This window comes from Rhincodon typus, chromosome 19 (genome assembly GCF_021869965.1).
Source record: "Rhincodon typus isolate 14 chromosome 19, sRhiTyp1.1, whole genome shotgun sequence".
NCBI lineage: Eukaryota > Metazoa > Chordata > Chondrichthyes > Orectolobiformes > Rhincodontidae > Rhincodon > Rhincodon typus.
This window is the reverse complement of record NC_063350.1, coordinates 1,690,665-1,707,694: the sequence shown is the minus strand read 5'-3', so window position 1 is coordinate 1,707,694 and position 17,030 is coordinate 1,690,665. Positions and strand designations below refer to the sequence as shown.

The 17,030-nt window shown below is 42.5% G+C and overlaps 1 protein-coding gene across 4 annotated transcripts in view; it reads left to right on the top strand.

Moving 5' to 3' along the window:
- chd6 (chromodomain helicase DNA binding protein 6) overlaps nt 1–17,030 on the top strand; it is a 234,949-nt gene that overhangs the window by 147,078 nt on the left and 70,841 nt on the right. For all 4 annotated transcript variants that reach the window (XM_048608166.1, XM_048608167.1, XM_048608165.1 and 1 more), the window contains 6 exons: nt 693–779; nt 5,242–5,376; nt 6,535–6,656; nt 13,275–13,518; nt 14,531–14,707; nt 16,117–16,260. In XM_048608166.1, the coding sequence (XP_048464123.1) occupies nt 693–779; nt 5,242–5,376; nt 6,535–6,656; nt 13,275–13,518; nt 14,531–14,707; nt 16,117–16,260 (909 nt within the window). The remainder of the gene's footprint in view (nt 1–692; nt 780–5,241; nt 5,377–6,534; nt 6,657–13,274; nt 13,519–14,530; nt 14,708–16,116; nt 16,261–17,030) is intronic.

The window sequence follows — 17,030 nt, the reverse complement described above, 5'->3', positions numbered from 1 at the left end:
TTGAATTTACCTTTTTGCCAAAGAATGTGTTTATGCGATGTTGCTATATTGGAATAGCTAATTAGTTAAGTTGCTGTATTGGGTTGGTTAAATTTTCCAGTAAAGTTATTGTAAATTCTGCTTTCTTTTGTTCATGTTTCCACTGTAGTATTTAAATAAATTATGTTTTGCTTAAAGCCAAGTGGCTTGATGAGTTTTATCACAGTTGGAACACCCACTTCACATCTACCTTTACAATAAGGAAAGGTTTGGGTCTAGGCTACCTTAAAATATTTTGAGAGGATCTGGCCTGGTCCGTAACATGTCTTCAAGGTGAATTTGTAAGTGAGGGCAAACTAAATTAGTGCGTAATCCTGAAATATCAAATTTTTATTCTATAAAGTAAATTAATAAACACCTACAACTGCGTGATCTGGATTTTTAACAGCTTGTGTATTATTTTGATTGTCTGTCCTGAACCTAAATTGAATACACTGAACAGTGCACAGCAATATTTCTGCTCAATTAACATTTGGTTAAAAAGGTCAAATAAAAGACTGTCTGAAGGGAAGTTGGATCAATGTTCTCAGTTGTAAAGTGTCTAATCAGTTTCCACTGATAGTGTACTGGAAGTGACAGTCCGTTAAAAGTGACTGGACTGCTTTCATATTTCAGCAAGATCTTCACTGTACATCTGTTGTGTTTTCTTCTAGCCGGATGAGGAACCATTTAATCCCGACTATGTTGAAGTAGACAGGATCCTGGATGTAGCACATACGATAGATGCTGAAACTTCAGAGGTTAGTAATGGCATTATCCTGGCTTCCTTTTCCGCTGCTTGAGATGTGATCTAATTGAGTATTTGAAATGGTAGTTAGAGGGAAACTGTTTCCTCTGGTGGAGGAGATTAGAACAATGGTTCACAATCTTGAATTTATAACTTGGCTATTCAGGAGTGAAATCACAAAGCACTTTTTCACACAGTGTGGTATAAATCTAGGACTGCCTCCTGAAAAGGCCGTAGATGCTGAGGCTTAATTGAAACTTTCAGGACTGAGATCCATGGTTTTGATGGAATATTGAGCATTGAAGGCAATGAAGGAAAGGGAGCTGAATGGAGCTGGAGGTACAGATCAGCTGTTGACCAATTGAATGACAGGGTCTTGCACAGAATGGCTCCTTTCTGTTTTAATGCAAATGTGAGCTGAGCAATTTCTATAAGTGGTTTTTAGAACAGTGAGTACAATGTGATGCTTCTCGTTCCCATTGAACGGAAATGATCCCAGAACATCATTTGAACTAATGAACAAGGGAATTCAAATTATTAAATTATCCCATTGTTTGTTCATTGTCTCTCTTCATCATAGTGATTGGGCTGGAATCATGGCTGGAAGGTTTAGGATCATTCTTGGGTGCATTATTCATAAGGTACACAAATTGTGATTGTGACACTGGCACAGATATTGCTTTCAAACACGCAGCACTGTACTCTGCAAGTTCAGCTTGATCTTCTGTGCAGAAAGAAAAAGAGCTAGATGGAACCTTGAGTGATTTTTGCCACCAGATATTAACAATACTTCATCAGCGTGACCATCTGCTTCCAACAACCTAATGTCATCTATCTCTGTCCTCCCCTCTGCTGAATCGCTAGTGCCCCCTCGTTGATGCCTTTGTTATTTCCAGGCTTGACGATCCTAGTGCTCGCCTTGTTAGCCTTCCATTTCCACCCTTCACAAACTTTAGTGCATCCAAAACTCTGCTGTCTATCTCCCAAGTTGTAACAAATCCTGCTTAGATGTGAGCTGTGCCTCACTAACCAGCACTAATTCCTGATCTGGCAACATATCAGTTTTAAAATTTTCAGGCTTGTTTTCATATCCTTTCCTGACGTCATCTTCCCTATCACCATTAACTTGCCAACACTACAATCCTTAAAGATCTCAGCAGTGGTTTAAATTGGTATTGGGGAGATATAGCGATTACACGTATAGGTTAATTGGTTAAACTACTTCATGGAATTTAATATCAGTATATTACAGTTGAGTGATGATTTGAATCTTAAAATGTAATTCATTAAATGAAACGTACTAAAGATTCAGGGCAAATTATGTCATTCATGGCAACTATATCTCCAGTAAATGTCTGCAAGGGCATTCAGTGCAGTTAGTAAGCTGGAGTCTGAGGTTCACATGCTATGGTGCATCAGGAAAGGGCAAAGGTAGCTGAGCATTTTGTTCCATGTGGCATTTATACCCTTTAGGCTAGCTACTTCTGATTTGGTCTGTGGCCAGAGTCAGTAGGATTGACTGTAGGTGAAGAAAATATGTGGATCCAGAAGGCAACAATGCAGGAGCTTCAGCCCTGCACTTCTCCAACAGTTTGGGATCCTTGCAGCTTGTGTGAACGTGAGCAGAAATTCAGGATTGAATATGTGGCTTGAAGACTGGGGTGGGAGAAGTGTGTTTCAATGCATTGTGAACTGTACCATTGAGATGGTCTTCACCTGAAAAGTGGAAGGTTAAATAGAAAAGATAATGAAGTAGTAAAGAGTAGCAGCAGTATGGGTTAATGGTGACCGGTATGTGACTGGAAAAGGCAGAGCAAACGAACATGAGTACAGCAGCAGGAAATATAGTGGAACAAAATGCTTATAAACTAAGAGCCATATAGCATAGTAACAGGTCCTTCGGCCCACCATGTCTATGCTGACCAACAACCAACCTACACTACTCCCATTTATCTGCACTTGGTCCATCCCACATTCACATGTTTAAATGCTTAAACAATCCAATAAAGCATCTCCAAATATTTTAACTTCACTACCAACCAAAAAAAATCTCAAACTTATTGTACAATTTAATATAGGGTAAAGAGTTTGGGTGAAGGGACAGTTAGGAAGGTGAAGCAGCAGGAAAATACATGCTATGGATCAAAACAAGCTGAATGAGGCAGCAAGGGACTGTTATTGTGATATCTCCTTATGCGACTCAGTATCAAGTGTTTGTTTGATAACTCTCCTTTAAAGTGACTTGGGGTGCTTTACTTCACTAAAGGTGCGATGTAAATGCAAGTTGTTGTGGCCAGAGATTAAGTCCAATGTCAGTTGCAGGGTCTTTGAGAAAATAAAAAGCAAGGAAAGCAGAGCAGCCCCCATTCTGGTTCAGTCCTAGTACTGATGAAGGGAAATGGCACACATCTTTGACAGCTGTTGAAAGCTTGGGTGGTATCTTAATTGCTATAAACCATGCAGTAAATTCAGAGTCCAATTTGTACCAGACCTAACATCACTTTTATGTTTCCACTGAAGATCTGTACTTTTGGAGAATTTATAGTGTTTTTACTACAGTGTCTTGCATGTTGTAAACTTCAATGAAGTATATTCAATTTACGTAGAGAAGGCTGTCTCCAAATTCACAAAATGTATCAGTGAATCGAAGACCATCCATCTTCAATGAAATTACTACCCACTGCCTGTAATCAGTTACAGAGCGGTGGAAAATTGTTTCCCCATGTAAAGCTACTTAATCTTAGATCCTGCTTTGACTCAATCTCATAGAATCAGCACAGAAGGGAGTTCATTCAGCCATCATGCTTAAGTTTAAAGAGCTATCCAGTTCTGTTCTCCTGCCCCTTCCCCTTCAAGTATTTCTCCAGATTCCTGTTGAATGTTATACTGGGACTGTTTCCACGGCTGTTTTTGACCACGCATTCCAGATCACAACAATTCACTGTGTTTAAAAACAAAATTGTTTTCTACATGTTGTATCTGATTCTGTTGTCAATCACCTTTCAGTTACTGATCCTTCTGCCACTGGAACAGATTCTTTTTATCATTGTACAACGTTTCTCTTCAAAATTTTCATCACATCTGTCAAATTGTCAATGATTTCTACTTGGATAGCACTTTTGACGTAAACAATTGCAAAGCATTTTACAGGAGCATTATAAACCTTTCCATGAGACAGGATTTTAAAGTTAGAGTTTTGTTGTTTAGAAACAAAATCGGAAGAAGCGATTCCAAGACAGAGATCAATAGCTTGTCATTGAGTAAGGGAATTTTTATTAATTTTGTTTACTTGTGGGACATGGGCATCACTGGCTGGCTGGTAGTTATTGCCCATCCCTAGTTGCCCCTTGAGAAGATGGGGGTGAGCTGCCGCCTTAAGCCCCTGCAGTCCATGTGCTGTAGATTGATCCACAATGCTCTTAGGGATGGAATGCCAGGGTTTTAACCTAGCAACAGTGAAGAATGGCAATATATTTCCAGGTCAAGATGGTGAGCGGCTTTGGGGAATCTTGCAGGGGATAGTGTTCCCATGCATGTGCTGCACTTGTCCTTCTAGATGAAAGTGGTTTTGTGTTTGGAAGGTGCGGTCTGTCTTAAGTGAATCTCTGCCGTGCATCTTGCGGTGGTACACATTGCTGCTACTGAGCATCGGTGGTGGAGGGAGTGGATGTTTGGGGACATGGTGCCAATCAAGCAGGCTGCTTTGTCCTGGATGTTTTGTTAAAATTCATTAATGGGATGAGGATGTTGCTGCTAGGCAGCATTTATTGCCCATCCCTAATTGCCCAGAGGGCAGTTCAGAGTCAACCACATTGCTGTGGGTCTGGAGTCACATGTAGGCCAGACCAGGTAAGGATGGCAGTTTCCTTCCCTAAAAGACATTAGTGAACCTGATGGGTTTTTCCAACAATGGACAATGGATTCATGGTCATCATTAGCTTCTTAATTCCAGATACTTTATTGAATTCAAATTCTACCATTTGCCGTGGCGGGATTTGAACCCGGATCCCCAGAACATTATCTGTGTCTAGCGATAACACCACTAGGCCATTGCCTCCTGCCTTGAGTGTTGTTGGAGCTGCACACATCCAGGCAAGTAGGATGTACTCCATCGCATTCCTGACTTGTCCCTTGTAGATGGTGGCCTTTGAGGAGTCGGGTGAGTTACTTGCCACAATATTCCTAGCTTCTGACCAGCTTTTGTAGCCACTGTGTTTATATGACAAGCCGAGTTGAGTTTCTGGTCAATGGAAACGTTGAGGATGTTGATAGTGGGGGAATTCAGTGATGGTAACACCATTGAATGTCAATTGGCGGTGATTAGGTTGTCTCTTATTGGAGATGGTATTGCCTGGCATTTGTTATCGAAGAACATGGCTAGCAGCTTGGTGAATGAAGCTGTGGTACACAACAGTAGTGATCTAGTCAAATGGAGAGTAAACCAGTGTTTAATATTTGACATTTTGTTTTCCAAGCCTGTGACTCACTACCTGGTGAAATGGTGTTCTCTACCCTATGAAGAAAGCACTTGGGAGCTAGTGGAAGACATTGACCCAGTCAAGATTCAGGAATATGAGGACTTGCAAATCATTCCGGAAGTCTCAAACTTGGTAATGATATTTGGCTTTATTAGTCATACATGTAAATAATGTTGTTTATTAACCAACCAGATCTCTGATGAGTTGGACTGAGTGGTCTGTGATATGGCCAACTTCTTTTGTAACAAATGAATTTAATGAAATCAGTGAAACAGAGAAGCAGTTTCTACTGCTTGCTTGTGCAAGAAGTAGTTGTCTTAAAATTAATTTTTCATCATGAAGCAGCAACATATTAAAATGCCAGCAATCATTTCTTTTGATGGCAAGAGGTAACTTTTATTGTGTGTTCAATGTTTGTGTTTAAAAGATAATTTAGTGAACTGGGGAGCAGAATATGTGAACAATAAATGCACTGTGCTCTGTGATGTTCCTTGATTAATAAATGCTAATATTAATTTGAATGAGTATTGATAATCAGAGAGGAACCTTTGATTTGTGGTTTCCAACACTTTACAAGGCAGGGTCACCGGACCCAAAACGTTAACTCTGTTTTCTCCTTCACAGATGCTGCCAGACCTGCTGAGCTTTTCCAGCAACTTTGTGTTTGTTCCTTTACAAGGCAGGCTTTCTTGCCCATACCAGCCTGTTGTGTTGTGGACTAATTCCTGGGAGATTGGTTGCTGTGATTAATTTATAACGGCATTAAGTATCATATGATTGCCGAGGGTCGAAGGTGAACAGGGGCAATGGCAATGGTGCCCAAATGACTGAGATGGGGTGGACCTGAAAGAGCAGAAGGATCAGTGTGCCTATGAGAATAAGGGGGAGGGTGCTGGTGAACCTGAGAATTTGGAAACTGGGGAGGGTACTGCAAGTGTAAATTTTAAAAATACAGGACAATCAGCATCCCGACAGCAAACAGCCCAGAACTCATAATATGAATAATCCTGTAAAATCAGGATTCTGGTCACCCTGCTAGATGGACCATGGTCTTTCTGCAACCAACCAGTTTGCTGTTTTGCTGTGAGCTTGTGGAATGAGAATTCTGCCGTCTGACACGTAGCTACTAACATGCACAGTGTTACCTTCATTTTGGAAAACAGTGAAACGGTTTGTCACAGTGCGTGCCTCAATTCTTGACAGGGCACTTGCTCTATGCACGGAGAGGAGATGTATAATGCTTCTTCCATATTATACCCTTCTCTCATGTACTTCCTTTACCTGAAACAGGAACGTCCTCCTGCTGAAACTTGGAAAAAACTGGAGTTGTCACGACCATACAAGGCAGACAATAAACTCAGGGAGTACCAGCTGGAAGGAATGAACTGGCTGCTCTTCAACTGGTACCACAGGTGAGTGTTGCACTCTTCCATTTCTTTTGAGAGGTTAAGGTTTGTACTTAAGAATGAGCCCACAAGCGTCACTTTTAATCAAAACTCTTCACCCATTCATATTTTATTTTCAAGTTGGAGGGCTTCAGGTGATTGCTAAGATGGGAAAGAATTTTCAGAGCTGTGGACATGCTTTTCAGACACCAGGGTAGGTCAGAAAGCACAAGGAGAATGCGTATGAGAAGCCTAATGTGAATAGGATGCAGGCTGGAGGTTTGTATCAGTTGAAGTTTGTGGAAGACAAAATTTAGGACCCTGATGAACTGAGCATTAGAGAAGTTTAGAGGTAATCAAGTTACAGCTGAGCTGGGAGAGGGACAGAGATTAACAATGTTGTAAATTCAGTGCTGTTTGAAATAGTGCAGAAACATTTGTGCCATATAAGGCAATGGCCACTTCCAACGAGATCATAGAATCCCTACAGTGTGGAAACAGGCCCTTCGGCTCAACAAGTCCGCACCGAACCTCAGAGCATCCCACCCAGACCCATCCCCGTATAACCCACATAATCTACACATCCCTGAACACTATGGGCAATTTTAGCATGGCCAATCCACCTAGCCTGCACATCTTTGGACTGTGGGAGGAAACCGGAGCACCCAGAGAAAACCCACGCAGACACGGGGAGAATGTGAAAACTCCACACAGACGGTCACCCGAGGGTGGAATCAAACCCGGGTCCCTGGTGCTGTGAGGCAGCAGTGCTAACTACTGAGCCACCGTGCCGCCTGGAAAGAAAGGGGCCCCCTTGCTGTTGCTGCCCGGTTTCGAACAGGGAACCTTTTGTGTGTTAGGCGAATGTGATAATCACTACACTACAGAAACAAGACCAAATCTTACTCTTCCCTTGGCACTCAAGTACATTATCATTGCTAAATTTCCTACCAACCAAATCCTGGAGGGTTACAATTGACCAGAAACTTAACTGGATCAACCATATACTGTGGCTGTGTGAGCTTTTGAGAGACTAGGAATTCTGCAGTGTGTAACTTACCCTTCACATCCTAAGGATTGTCCACAAGGTTAAAGTCAGGAGTGTGATGGAGTATTGCCTCAATGACAAAACTCAAGATGCCCAAAGTACAGACTTGATGGACTGAAGGGCCTTTTTCTGTGCTGCAGACTCTATGACCATCCAGGAGAAAGCAGAGTCTTGATTGGCACCCCTTCCACCCATTCACTGCCTCCATCACAATACTCAGTAGCAGCAGAGTGTACCATCGATAAGATGCACTGCAGCAACTCAGCACATACCAGACCCGTGACCTCTGTTGCTTACAAAGGCAATATAGAACATAGAACAATACAGCACAGTACAGGCCCTTCGTCCCACGATGTTGTGCCGATCTGTTATCCTACTCTAAGATCAAACTACCCTGCATACCGTACATTTTACTATCCTCCATGTGCCTATCCAAGAGTCGCTTAAAAATCTCTAAAGTATCTGACTCCACTACCACTGCCGGCAGCGCATTCCACGCACCCACCACTCTGTGTGAAGAACCTACCTCTGACATCTCCCCTATACCTTCCTCGATTCACCTTAAAATTATGCCCCCTCATAATAGCCATTTCCGCCCTGGGAAAAAGTCTCTGACTATCCACTCTACCTATGCCTCTCATCATCTTGTACACTTCTATCAAGTCCCCTCTCGTCCTTCTTCGCTCCAATGAAAAAAGCCCTATCTCCTTCAACCTTTCCTCATAAGACTTGCCCTCCAGTCCAGGCAGCATCCTGGTAAATCTCCTGTGCACCTTCTCTAAAGCTTCCACATCCTGCCTAAATTGAGGTGACCAGAACTGAACACAATATTCCAAGTGTGGTCTAACCAGGGTTTTATAGAGCTGCCGCATAACCTCGCAGCTCTTAAACTCAATTCCCCTGCCAATGAAAGCCAACACACCATCCACCACCTTAACAACCCGGTCAACTTGGGTAGCAGCTTTGTGGGATGTGGACCCCAAGATCCCTCTGTTCCTCTACATTGCGAAGAATCCTGCTATTAACCCTGTATTCTGCATTCAAATTCGACCTTCCAAAGTGAATCACTTCGCACTTTTCCGGGTTGAATTCCATCTGCCACTTCTTTGTCCAGCTCTGCATCCTGTCAATGTCCTGTTGCAACCTACAACAGCCCTCCATGCTGTCCACCTCCAACCTTTGTGTCATCGGCAAACTTACTAACCCACCCTTCCACTTCCTCATCCAAGTCATTTTATAAAGATCACAAAGAGCAGAAGTCCCAGAACAGATCCCTGCGGAACACCACTGGTCACTGAGCTCTAGGATGAATACTTTCCATCTACTACCACCCTCTGTCTTCTATTGGACAGCCAATTCTGTACCCGGACAGCCAATTCTGTACCCAGACAACCAAATTTCCCTGGATCCCATGCCTCCTTACTTTCTGAATGAGCCTACCATGTGGAACCTTATCAAATGCCTTGCTAAAATCCATATACACCATATCCACTGCTCTACCTTCTTCAATGTGTTTTGTCACATCCTCAAAGAATTCAAGAAGGCTTGTGAGGCCTGACCTGCCCCCCTCAAAGCTATGCTGACTATTTCTCATCGAACTGTGCTTTTCCAAATAATCATAAATACTGTCTCTCAGAATCCTCTCGAATAATTTGCCCACCATAGAAGTAAGCCTGGCAGATCTGTAATTCCCAGGATTATCCCTATTCCCTTTCTTGAACAAGGGAATAACATTTGCCACCCTCCAATCATCTGGTACTACTCTAGTGGACAGTGAGGACGCAAAGATCATTGCCAAAGGGGCAGCAATCTCTTCCCTCACTTCCCGTAGAAACCTTGGGTATATCCCATCTGGCCCAGGGGACTTATCTAACCTCATGTTTTTCAAAATTTCTAGCACATCCTCCTTCCTAATGTCAACCTGTTCGAGCATATCAGCCTGTTTCACGCTGTCCTCACAAACTACATGATCCCTCTCACTGATGAATACTGAAGCAAAGTATTCATTAAGGACCTCCCCTACCACTTCCAACTCCACGCACAAGTTCCCTCCGCTATCCCTGATCGGCCCTATCCTCCCTCTGGCCATCCTCTTGTTCCTCACATAATTATAGAATGCTTTGGGGTTTTCCTTAATCCTACCCACCAAGGCTTTTTCACACCCCCTTCTAGCTCTCCTAAATCCATTCTTCAGTTCCTTCTTGGCTACCATGTAACCCTCTAGATCCCTGTCCGATCCTTGCTTCCTCCTTAAGTAAGCTTCCTTCTTCCTCTTGACTAGATGCTGGAACTCAAATCAGAAAATTAGCTGGAAAACTTAGCAGGGTCAGTCAGCATCTGTTGAGAGAAAGAGTTAACATTTCAGATTGAGGACGTTTTATCTGAACCCTTGTTCGGATTAGTAATTGAAGTTAACTCCACAGATGTGCTGCATTTATCCAGCTTTTAATATTGTACACGTACCATCTAGAACTTGTCAACTTTGATAGCACGAAGAGCTATTTTTAAAAATGTTTACAAGAAGTGCACAATATTGTTATTCAAATACCAATAGTAATGGGAAAACATGGGAGATGGGCGTATTTATTTTTGTAGATGTAAGAAAATATACAATATGGAAAAAGACAGGAAACTAAATAATTGTCTTACACTATAATGTGATTTCTGTTGTTGGATTTCTCTTGGGTGGTGGTGTTTAATTATCTAGACAGTTGAAAAATATGTTTGATCAAGCTTGAGAACAGAACTAATACTTAATGAGCTGCAGGTTTCCAACACCTGACTGAAAAGGATGAGGGCAGCAGATATATAGGAATACCACTGGCTACAAGATCCCCTCCAAGTCACTCACCATCCTGACTTGGAAGTATATAATGGGGGAGGCAGGAATGTGGATTTGAAGCTGTAGTAAAATCAGCCATGGTCTTGATGTCAGAAAAGGCTAGAAGACTGGAATAGCCTACTCCTCCAAATTCATCTGTTTGTATTTATATTGTCATTTCTTCAATGTTACTGGGTCATAGTCCTGGAACTCCCTCCCTAATGGCATTGTGGGCCAACCTACAGCAATGGACTGTAGCAGTTCAAGCTGGTGGCTCACCACTACCTTTGCAACAGCAGTTGGGAATGACCAGTAATTGCTGGCCTTACCAGAAATGCTCATATCACAAAAACAACTAAAGACAATAGTTGCCAGTGATTGGTAACAAATTGCCCAAAGGTTTCCTTCATATCTGCAGAAGAAACTGAGCTAAACGTGTAGACCAATGAGTTTCTAGCTTTGGGATACTGAAAGCAATATCTAGTCTGTTGCACTATCCCTGTCAGCAATTCACAAGAGCGCAATTATGAGCAGTGCAGAGAGTCAGCAGTTGCTATTGCATTTCTGTGTCATTTTGCAATAGTGTCATCTCTCTGTGAGATATTGTGTAGGTGAGTGGGGGATAAAGTGAACCATCCCCATCCACAACCATCCTCCTCTGCCTGGCTGAGCTCATTCTCACTTTGAACAACTTCTCCTTTAACTCCTGTTCTTTCTTCACATCAAAGGTGTGGCCATGGCTACCTGCATGGGCCCCAGTTATGCCTGTCTGTTTGTGTGCTATGTGGAACATTCCTTATTTTATTCCTACTTGTACCCTCCCCACAACTTTCCTCCAGTACATCTAAGACATCATTTGTGCTGCATTCCTTTCCTTGCCCAGAATTGGAAACATACATCAATTTTGCTTCCACTTTCCAGCTCTTACCTTCACCTGGTCCATCTCTGATTCCTCCCTTCTGTTCCTTGACATCTGTCTCCATTTCTGGAGATAGGATGGCCACCGATATCCAGTGCAAACCCACCTACTCCCACATTCACCTTGGCTATACATTCTTCACACCAGCTTTCTGTAAGAACTCCGTCCTATTCTCCCAATTTTTCCATCTGCGTCACATCTATTCTGATGTCACCTTCTGTAAGGATTCTCAGAAAAGTCCACCCTTTTCCTCAACCAAAGATTCCCAACACCATGGGTGACAGAGCTTTCAGATGTGTCTTACGCACTTCCTGCATTTCTGCCGTCACCTTCTGTTCCTTGATAGGGTTTCTCTGGTCCTTATTTTCCACCCCACTAGCATCCACATCCAAAGGATCATTAGCTGCCATTTCTGCCGTCTCCAGTAGGATGCCTCCACCAGGCAAACGTTCCCTACCCTCCCTTGTTGACATTCCACAGAGACCATTCCATAAGACCTACACTCTCCCTGCACTCCTAACCCCTCCCCAAACTGCAGAGGTTATCGCAGAAGGTGTACCACTTGCCTGCTTACTTCCTCCCTCCTCACTTATCTCCCTTCTGTAGAGGAGACCACCTTGTGAGTAGGGAGTACAGTAGACTAGCCTGAGTCCAGACACATCCTCCAGTGAAGCAGTGAATTACCTGCACTTCACTCAAGCTCGTCGATTGCATTCGCTGATCACAAAGTGGTCTCCTCTACACTGGGGAGACAAAGTACAGACTGGGCACCTACTTTGCAGAACACGTACATTCTGTTGTCAAAAATGCCCCCAAACTTCCTGTTGTCTGCTACTTCAGCAGAAGATTAGAAGAACGACATCTCATTTTCTGCTTGGGAACCCTGCAACCTTTGGGAGCCAGTACCAAGTTCAACAACTTTAGGGCCTGAACACCTCCTCCCACAATCTTTCCCCACCCCCACACATCTGGCTTTGTCATCTCATGGGCTGCTTCCACCGCAGCTAGCACATTTTCACCCTCTTAGAATCCCTGCTATTAGCTCCTTTTTCTCCGCGGCTCAGCATTATCCACTTCTTTGTCTACCCAACTGTCGTTCTGTCTCTCTGGGCTCCATCTCCACCTGTTGTTTACTCTTTTACCTTCCCATGCCCATCCTGTGTTCAGCATGTATACAAACCTTTTCCTAGCTACAGTCAGTTCTGAAGAAGGGTCGCTGGACCTGAAACATTGACTCTGCTTTCTTTTCACAGATGCTGCCAGATCTGCTGAGTTTCTCCAGCCATTTCTGTCTTTCTGTCCCTCTGGCTCTGACTCCACCTAGTGTGTACTTACCACTCACCGTCCCATCCCTTTGTCTGCCTAACTATCTTTCTGTCTTTTTCTCTCAATGTGGATGTCCATCTCCACAACCATTCCCACACCATCCACCCCACCCGAACCCAACCTTTGTTAGTCACTGTCCAGTTCTGAGAAATGTCACTGGACTCAAAACATTAACTCTGCTTTCTTTCCACAGATTACCTCATTCAGGTTGAGCATGCACCCTTTCATTCTCTGACAGCCAGCCAGCCCCACATTATCTGGCTCAGTTTGATTTGAAGCACGAGCACACAGTTGAGGTGTCAGAGCCCAGACTAGACAACATTCAGGACAGAATGGGAGAAATAGTTTTGGAGGAAGGCGAAAGAAAAGATCAGACTATGTTTCAAACTAATTCTTGTTCCTTTGACCTGTGCACTGCCCATCTTCCTTCAACCCTCTCACTTGCATTTACTCTCCATCTAGCTTTTAATGACCCACATTTGTTTTCTTTTCCTTCTTATAACAGGTTTTTCAAACTTCTGTATTTTTCAGAAAAAATTGCATTCTGGCAGATGAAATGGGTCTGGGGAAGACGATCCAATCAATTACGTTTCTATATGAAATATATCTGTTGGGAATCCGGGGCCCATTCCTCATTATTGCACCTCTCTCCACGATAGCCAACTGGGAGCGAGAGTTTCGAACGTGGACAGAGGTGAATGTAATCGTGTATCATGGCAGCCAGATCAGTCGACAGATGATTCACCAGTACGAAATGCACTACAAGGATTCTGAGGTGAAATCTTCAGTCCTGTAGCTGAGTATATGTTTAGTTAAATATTTTCTAATTACAGGCTCCTGATGCCACTGTGAACAAAAGGAAAGCAAGTAGCTATTGGAACTCTGAATAGAAACCAAGAGACTGAAAATCTCAGGTGTTAATATTATGGCTTGAGACAAAATGTCAGAAATTGAAGTTCAATCTGACATATTAGCTAATCTCCGGATACTGATTCGCCTGTGTATTTCTAGAACTTTCTTTTTGTTTTCTTGTCTGTGAAACACTGTTTAGCCTGGGATCTGTAAAACTTATTGTTGCCAAATATTCCTTGTAGCTGTCTCATCCATGAGTGGGGGATGCCCCAGAATGAGAAATGTTAAAGTATTCGGAAGAAATTATCTGAAAACCAAATGCAAGTTGATTGAATCATGAAGAGTTGACCATGGAAGGGGGGCAGCGTACTATATGGTCACTATGAAATTTTGTATGGTTCCTGATCACTGGCTACTTTGTAGAACTAATTCACAGCAGCAGGTTTGGGTGATACTATCAGGAGTTGGCTTATTTTGGGATATGTAGTGAGGGAATTGAGTTGAGGCAAAGTTAACATAGAACAGTACAGCGCAGGAACAGGCCCTTTGGCCCACCATATCTGTGCTAACCTTGATGCCATTCTAAACTAATCCCATCTCCCTGCACATGGTCTGCATCCTCTACTCCCTGTGTGTTCATGTGTCTACATAAATGCCTCTTAAATTTTACTATTACATCTGCTTTCTCCTGGTAGTGTGTTCTAGGCACCTACTACCCTCTGTATTAAAAAAAGATTTGCTTCGCACAGCTTTAAATGTTGCCTCATTCAGTTAAACCTCTGCCCCAAGTATTTGATATTTTCCACCCCGGGGAAAGGATTGTGACTATCCACCTGATCCATGTTTCTCATAATTGTATATACTTCTATCAGGTCACCCCTCAGTGTCTCTGACACTCTAGTGAAAACCTCATGCCTTCTGTTTGAATTTTACAGGGAACTCCCATTCAGGGACTTTTCAAGTTCAATGTAATCATCACCACATTTGAAATGATACTGGCTGACTGTCCTGAATTGCGAAAAATCCAGTGGAGTTGTGTGATTATCGATGAAGCTCACCGACTGAAGAACAGGAACTGTAAACTGCTGGAGGGTCTCAAACTCATGGCACTGGTGAGGATACAGATAATCTTTTGTGCTCCAAGGATAATGGGTGGAGCTGTAGAACATGGGACTTTGAGGAGTAGGCCTTTGGGCTTGCTCTGCCAATGAACAAGATCCTTTCTGCATCCCATAGCCTTTAATTCCTTGTATAAATTCAGCCTTAAGTAATTTTAGTAGTCATACTTCACTACTTTCTGGGGAAGAGGATTCCATGTACTAATGACTGAGAGAAAAAGTTCTCATCATCTTAAGAGGAATGACTTTTCTTCTTAACAGTGGCCCTACTACCAGTCTCCTCTGCAACATTCCTCTTTATACAGTCCAGTTGAATGACTTCCTATATGTTAATGCTGAGGGCAGTTTACTCATCTGTCTTTCTTTAGTTTATAGATGTTTAACATAGCAATATGAAATTATATAGTGCCTTTGACATTGTAAAATGTCCCAAAGTAATCCAGTGGTGTCTAATGAGGCAAAATCTGGTACCGAGCCCCATAAGGAGATGTTAGGACAGATCATCAAAAGCTTTTTGAGGAACATTTTAAAACAGAAGAAAAAGGTAAAGAGGCAGAAATTTAGGGAGAAAATTCTGGAACTAAGATATTGGCAGCTGGAGAGATGACTGCCAGTGATGGAGCAATAAAAATTAAGAACGTTTCAGATTTAGAGGAGTGTAGATAAGTCACATTGTTGGGCAAGAAAACATTACCAAGATGGGAATGAACAAGGTCAAGGTGGTGTTGCCATCCTGTAAGCTAGTGAGAATGGGGTGAAGGGGGAATGGAGATAAAACAAGGGTACAGGTGTCAGGGTTTATGGCGAATGTGAAATGAAAACTTAACTGGAACGCACTAGTGTGATTGAGTCTGAAGGTAACGAAGGGGTGGTTGAGTCTGAGCCTCTAGTTAGAAGTAGGGAGAGGATTTGGCAAAAATTTGATGTCTGTATTGTAACTGTACTGTGACATCCCATTTATATCTTATGAACAGATGATTTAATAGTTTATGAATGGCAATGGGTTTAAGCAAAAGCGTGACAGACAGAATTGGGAGGGGATAAGTGGTGAGACAGTTTGAGTGGAGAAGAAAGAAGAATAGAAAAGAGAAGGTCTGTTTATCTTGTATTTTGGAAATGATTGAGGTTGAGTAATTTAAGCTAGGTTTACTGAAATAGTAAGATCCTCTGTGATTTTGTCCCAGTGCTGACTGAAACTGACAACTGCTGGAGTTTATAATGCTTAAGCTTCGGCTCTAGAAATTTTTTGAAAAGAGAAATCATTCAAAGGATTCGAAAATAAGCAGAGATTTATTGTGGGCTATTGTACTACAGGAATTTTCCTTGACTAAGTGTATACTGATGTGTTTTCGATCCCTCATACTCTCCCCTCTTCCTTGACCCTTCCTTCTTCCCAATTTTAGGACCACAAAGTACTCTTGACTGGAACCCCTTTGCAGAACACGGTGGAAGAACTCTTCAGTTTGTTGAATTTTCTCGAACCAGTTCATTTTCCTTCTGAGTCAAGCTTCCTGGAGGAGTTTGGAAACCTGAAGACTGATGAGCAGGTATGGGAGATCTGGTTGTGGTGATTGTTGACCATTATATTCATCTCAACACGTGCACACACAGGATGCCTTGTGCAGCCCCATGAATCTGATTTGCTATTCTCTTCAATTTTCATCTGTTTATGGTCCCCATTTATCAGCTTTTCCCCTTCCATGACTTCTCATTGTTGATCCCTTTGTCTGCCCAACTGTCTTTCTCTCTGGACTTCATCACCACCTATCTGCTCACTCCTCTTCCCTTCCCAGTCTTCAGCATGTATATACCACCTTTTCCTAGATACTGTCAGTTATGAAGAATTGCCACTGGACTCAAAGCATTAACTCTGCTTTCTCTCTACAGATGTTGCCAGATCTACTGAATTTCTCCAGCAATTTCTGGTTTCATTTTAGCTTTACAGCATCCACGTTTCATTTGAAAGTTTGAGATCCAGCTTCGAACTGCTACTTTAAACCAATGTAAATACTGTTGTTGAGCAGTTACTTTTTTCTCCCAAACACAGCTTGTGCCATTGTGTCTCAAAGTATCAGATCCAGTTTTAGCAGAAGATCATCACATAGTTCCACTTGAACTTCAATTTGTGGAACAAAAAAAAGACAATCCTATTCAGAAGTTGCTGGAAAAGCTTAGCTGGTCTGGCAGCATCTGTGAAGAAAAATTAACATTTCAAGTCTGGTGACCCATCCTCAGAACCGATGGTAGCATAGAAAATGTCAGTTTGTATGCAGAACATGGGGTGGGGGGAGGAGTTAAGGAGTAAAGGAGTAAACCA